Genomic DNA, 6,017 nt, shown 5'->3' with positions numbered 1-6,017 from the left:
GTATCAGTAGACGAGGTTAGTGTGGTTGAAGTTGCGGCCGGAAGAGAATCGGGAACGACTGTTGTTGGGAGCTTCTATTTCTGCCCGGAACCAAGCCCCGTTGGGCCATCTTGGCGCACTTCATGCAGTGCAGATGCCCGGAGGTGGCCCAGCGCGGGAGGCGGGAGGCTGGTGCGGCGGAGGTGGGACGGAGCCCACAGGCGGTCGCACCGGCGCCGCCCCGAGGCGCGTCACGCGCGGCTCTGGCAGCCATGGCGGGAAGCGAGCCATGGCGTGGAGGCAGCTCCACGCCGACGCCCCATAGCGACTGGAGTCGCCTCGAAGCGGCTATCCTCAGCGGCTGGAGAACCTTCTGGCAGTCGGTTGGCAAGGAGAGGGCGGCGCCTGAGACGTCCCGGGAGGAGGCGGATGAGGAGGCCAGTACCCTGACGCGGCTGCCGGTGAGCTTCGGCCTCCGGCAGGGGCGGGCGACCTGGCGGGGGATGTCTGTATCCTTGTCCCTGCAGCCATTACAGGCAGTGTCGTCACCGGGAAGCAATAGTTGACTAGAAGCGCCTTCGCTCAGACCCCCCAGTGCTGTGCACCCACAGCCGTACTGTCGCGGCGAAACTGACCTTCTTGGGGCTCTATGGTGACTAGTCAGACTACTCTCAGATTCCAGTCTCCTAGAAGTGGCACATGGGACTAGGACGCCCTGAACGTCAGGCTAAGAAAATGAGCCAGGTTTTGGTTAGCTTGGAAAAGCACTCCTCGGAAGGAAGATTGGGTAATCTACTTCCATAGAGATAACGCCTCGGAAACCCAAGGAGGGGTCGCATTGAGTCAGATCCGACTCGATGGCAGTGAGTTTTTTTTTTTTTTTTGTGTGTGTGTGTGTTTGGAAGAGCATCCATCTGCTGTGTTCTCAGAATCTTTCATGCCAGGCTATTTACTTCGTATCAAAACACCAAAAACAAACACTCTCTGAGAACTTCGTGTATTCAGACATTCGACTGTTACTGCTGTCATTTTTCGTACATTTGACGTAACAAAACTACCACTTAATAGGAAATTAATGATGTAACAAGTTCCACAGATTTTGACAGGCCACTCGAATTTACCATCAGGCTAACTGCCTGAAAAGTCTAACAATGAATTATCATTCATTTATTTACTTTTCAGGCAGTTGGGAAGATGGTGAGAGAAGAAATTCTGAGAAATTATTAAAATTCTGTATCTCACCTGGACTATTGACACTTCACTCCTGACATCTTACTATTGACATTGAAAACGGAGGTTTAGGATGCCTCCAAGGTCCTCCCCTTTGCAGACGTTCTTTGCAATAATTTAATAGATTATGTACAGGAACTCAGATGACAAACTTCCACTCTTTTGATTTGATCTTGTGATAAAATCAGAAGTTTGCCCACTTGATAAAGTTTTTATTTTGAAGACTAAATGACTTTCTAAGTTATTTATTCAAATAAATGGTCTGAATAAAATATTGATGGTGAGATCTTAAAGGAAATGGTTATTTCACTTGAAAAATCACAGGACAATGGTTGATATTTCAGAAATGTTTCAATGTGTTAGAAATTAAGTGTTCAATTATTTTCTCTTGATAGCAGGAAAGTAACTGCAGAATAATAGATTTAATTATTAAAAAGACCGTTTATTTGACCTTTGCTTGACTGTTAATTTTGGGATTTATCATCAAAAAACGATTTTCCAGGGTATATAATTCATCTCTTTTTCCTACTTGCTTCCTCCTTCTGTTTCAGATTGATGTGCAACTATATATTTTGTCATTTCTTTCACCCCATGATCTATGTCAGTTGGGAAGTACAAATCATTACTGGAATGAAACTGTCCGAGATCCAATTCTTTGGAGATATTTTTTGCTGCGGGATCTTCCTTCTTGGTCTTCTGTTGACTGGAAGTCTCTTCCGGATCTAGAAATCTTAAAAAAACCTATATCTGAAGTCAATGATGGGGCAATTTTTGACTACATGGCAGTGTAAGTATCCACTTTTATGAATTAAAAAAAGATAAGACATTTTACTGTTTTACAAGTCAGTAGACTAAGTCCTGGCACTGCTACTAATTTGTTTCATGGATTTGGGGTCTAAATGTCTTCTTAAAATAATTGTGGGTTCAGTGAAATGTGACTTCCTTCGTATGACCCTTTTAGCTTCAACATGCTGTTTCCCTGTGGTTCCTAGCCAGGTGATTTGAGTAATTAGAGATAACGTTGATGAAAAGAAGAAATTTTCTTACATGCTTTTCTCTGTAGAGCATTTATCATTTTGCTAAATAACAAATACTTTTCTGTATCCTGCTAAACAGAAGGCTGGCAGTTCAAACCCACCAGCCAGTCCTCAAAAGGAAGGTTGGGCAATCTACTTCCATAGTGACACTGCCTCAGAAACCCAAGGAGGGATTGCTATGAGTCAAATCGACTCGACGGCAGTGAGTTTGATTTTGGTTTTTAGTATCCAGAGAAAAATTGGTCAGAGATTAGAGGGCAGTTTTTTCTCAGAGAAGGAAAAATATTCAAGGCTGTAGGAGATAAGATTTTGATATTCTCACAAGTGTTGACATTTTTAAATCTCATAGAGATGAGAGAGAATTAATGTTACTGAGCATCCACAGTGTACTGGGTTCTATGGGAGATGCCTTGTTGTTGTTGTTATGTGCCATCAAGTCGGACCCGACTCATAGCGACCCCTCCTTGGGTTTCCGAGGCAGTATCACTATGGAAGTAGATTGCCCCATCTTCCTTCCAAGAAGTGGCTGGTGGGTTTGAGCCGGATATCCTTGTTTTATGGATGGATAGTTGAGATTCAGACAGACTCCTTATTTGCTTAAGATCAGAGAATGCTTTTGTTTTAGCTAAGAATTGTTTTGCTCTAATAGATTCAGTGGCTGTATATAGTAATTCTTTTCATGTTTTATTTAAGTTATTCAGAGCATTTTCTTATTCAAATCCAGACATTATTGCATCAAGTCTTATGAGACTACTTGATTAAAATGCATGTGATGTTATATATAACAACAAGTGTCAGTGTACCTTCACTTGCTGGGTATTACCTCTTCAGTGCTCCACAGCCAACCACAGTATCAGGTAATCCGATGCTGTGGAGCCAAATCCCCCTACCTGCCCCAGGTTACTAATAATCATAAAAGGTACTGTTTATGAACATATACATTATTTGTAATCCTTATAACCCTGATTATAAGGATTAGAAATACCTGATTGTTCATCCTGCCCACCCATCTATCCACACATAGATCAATGCTTGCCATCACTGACAGCATGGTATTGTACATGCAATAGGGTTCCTCTTTGTTGCCTGTCCCTCCTGTGTACCTCTCTCTGTTTTTTACTTCCTCAGTGCCCCTGTATTGATCACTCACTTTTGGTATACTGCCCTTCCCTTCACCCAAATGAATACTAGTCTGTATCTATCTAGCAGTGTTCCCTCTCCTCCCTCACCATCTCTGGTAACCAATAAAGAAAGCTTGCTTCCATATATAAACCTTTCCTTGACTTTTTACGATAGTGAACTAATACAGTATTTGTCCTGTGATTGGCTTACTTCACTCAGCATAAAGTCCTCCAACTTCATCCATGTTTTGCAGTGTTTTGCAGATTCTGCATTGTTCTTTAGTGTTGCATAGTATTCCTTTGGGTATATGTACCATAGTTTGGTTATCTATTTTTCTGTTGATGATCACTTAAGGGTGTTTCTGTCTCTTTGCTATTGTGAATAGTGCTGCGATGAACATTGTTATGTCGTTAGGTGCCACTGTGTCAACTCTGACACATGTGTAAAACAGAGCGAAACACTGGCTGGTCCTTCGCCAGCCTCATAATCCTTGCTATACCTGAACCTATCTTTCCAGCCACTGTATCAATCCATCTTATTGAGGACCTTCCCCTTTTTCACCCGCTACTTTACCAAGCATGATACCCTTCTCCAGGGAATGGTCCCTTTGGGCAACGTGACCAAAGTAAGTGAGGTGAAGTCAGACCATTCTCGCTTCCAAGGAGCATCATTCTGATGCACTCCTCCAGGACAGATTTGTTTGTTCTGGCAGTCCATAGTATTTTCAGTATTCTTCACCATCACCACAACTCAAAAACATCAACTCTTCTTCCATCTTTCTTATTCATTGCCCAGCTTTCACATGTATATTGTTGTTGTTGTTGTTATGTGCCGTCGAGTCAGACCTGACTCATAGCGACCCCTCCTTGGGTTTCCAAGGCAGTATCACTACGGAAGTAGGATTGCCCAACCTTCCTTCCGAGGAGTGGCTGGTGCGTTTGAACCACCAGCCTTCTGGTTAGCAGTCAAGTGTATATTAGGCGATTGAAAACACCCTGGCTTGGGTTAGGCACACCTTAGTCTTCAAAGGGAGGTCTTTGCTCTCCAGCATTTTAAAGAGGTCTTTTGCAGAATATTTTCTGAGTGCAATATGTTGTCTGATTCCTTGACTGCTGCTTCCACTGGTGTTGATTGTGGAACTAAGTAATATGAAATCTCTGAGAACTTCAATCTTCTCTCCATTTATTGTGATGCTACTTATTGTTCCAGTTGTGTTGAGATGTGCTCCATACTGCAGACTATAGTCTTTAACCTTCATCAGGAAGTGCGTCAAGTCATCTTCACTTTCAACAAGCAAGGTTGTGTCATCTGCATGTTGCAGGTTGTTAATGACTCTTCCTCCAATCCTAATGGTGTGTTCTTCTTCATAGTCCAGCTTCTCAGATTATTTGATTAGCATACAGATTAAATTAGTGTGGTGAAATTAGTGTGGATACAACTCTGATGTACATCCTACCTAATTTTAAGCCATTCAGTATCCCCTTGTTCTGTTTGAACAACATCCTCCTGGTCTCTGTATAGATTCCTCATGAGCACAATTAAGTGTTCTGAAATTCTCATTCTTCTCAATATTACCCATAATGTGTTACGATCAACACAGTCAAATGCATTTTCATAGACAATAAAACACAAGTAAATATCTTTCTAGTATTCTTTGCTTTCAGCCAAGATCCATCAGACATTAGCAATGATATCCCTCATTCCCCCTCCTTTTCTGAATCCAGTTTGCGTTTCTGGAAGTTTCCTCTCAATATATTGCTGTGACAGTTTTTGAATTATCTTCAGCAAAATGTTACTTGTATGTGATATTAATGATATTTTTTGGTAATTTCCACATTCTGTGGGATCACCTTTCTTTGGAATGGGTACAAATATGGATGTCTCCCAGTCAGTTGGCCAGGTAGCTGTCTTCCAAATCTCTTGGCATAACCGAGTGGGTGCCTCCAGCACAACATCTGTTTGTTGAAGCATCTCAGTGGGTATTCCGTCAATTCCTAGAGCCTTGATTTTTTGCCAATTCCTTTGACTTTTTCCTTCACTGCCATTGGTTCTTGATCATATACCACTTCCTGAAATGGGTGAACATTGAACAGCTCTTTCTGGTACAGTGACTGTGTATTCCTTCCATCTTCTTTTGATGTTTTCTATTCAAATATTCTGTTTCAGTATTCTGTCTATAGAATCTTTCACTGTTGCAACTCGAGGCTTGAATTTTGTCTTCGATTCTTTCAGCTTGAGAAATGCCAAGCAAGTTTGTCCCTTTTGGTTTTCTAACTCCAGGTCATTGCATATTTCATTATAGTAATCGGCTTTGCCTTCTTGGATGCTCTTGAAATTTTCTGTTCAGCTCTTTTATCTTGTCATTTTTTCCATTTGTTTTAGCTACTCTCCATTCAAGAGCAAGTTTCAGAGTCTCTCCTGACATCCATTTTGGTCTGTTCTTCCTTTGCTGTCATTTTAATGACCTTTTGCATTCTCCTTCTTTCCTACCTACCTACCTTCCTTCTTTCCTCCCTCCCTCTCTCCCCCCTCCTTCCTTTCTTCTTTTCTTTCTTTCTTGATTTGGGTGAAAGTTTACAGAGCAAATTCACTTCCCATACAGCAGTTCACATATACTTTGTCTCATGACATTGACTACAATTTACCACA

The 6,017-nt window shown here is 41.9% G+C and overlaps 1 protein-coding gene across 1 annotated transcript in view; it reads left to right on the top strand.

Annotated features, from left to right (window-relative positions):
• The first annotated feature begins 251 nt into the window (after positions 1 to 251).
• The window catches only part of FBXO4 (F-box protein 4), a 34,768-nt gene continuing 29,002 nt past the window's right edge, over positions 252 to 6,017 (top strand). Inside the window, exons 1-2 of the mRNA XM_007950523.2 lie at positions 252 to 440; positions 1,761 to 1,996. Of these exons, the coding sequence (XP_007948714.1) occupies positions 252 to 440; positions 1,761 to 1,996 (425 nt within the window). The remainder of the gene's footprint in view (positions 441 to 1,760; positions 1,997 to 6,017) is intronic.

This window comes from Orycteropus afer, unplaced genomic scaffold, assembly GCF_000298275.1.
Source record: "Orycteropus afer afer isolate SDZICR_OR568_19922 unplaced genomic scaffold, OryAfe1.0 scaffold00275, whole genome shotgun sequence".
In the NCBI taxonomy this organism is placed as follows: Eukaryota; Metazoa; Chordata; class Mammalia; order Tubulidentata; family Orycteropodidae; genus Orycteropus; species Orycteropus afer.
Note: the sequence above shows the minus strand (reverse complement) of the source record. Positions and strands in the feature narration are given on the sequence as shown.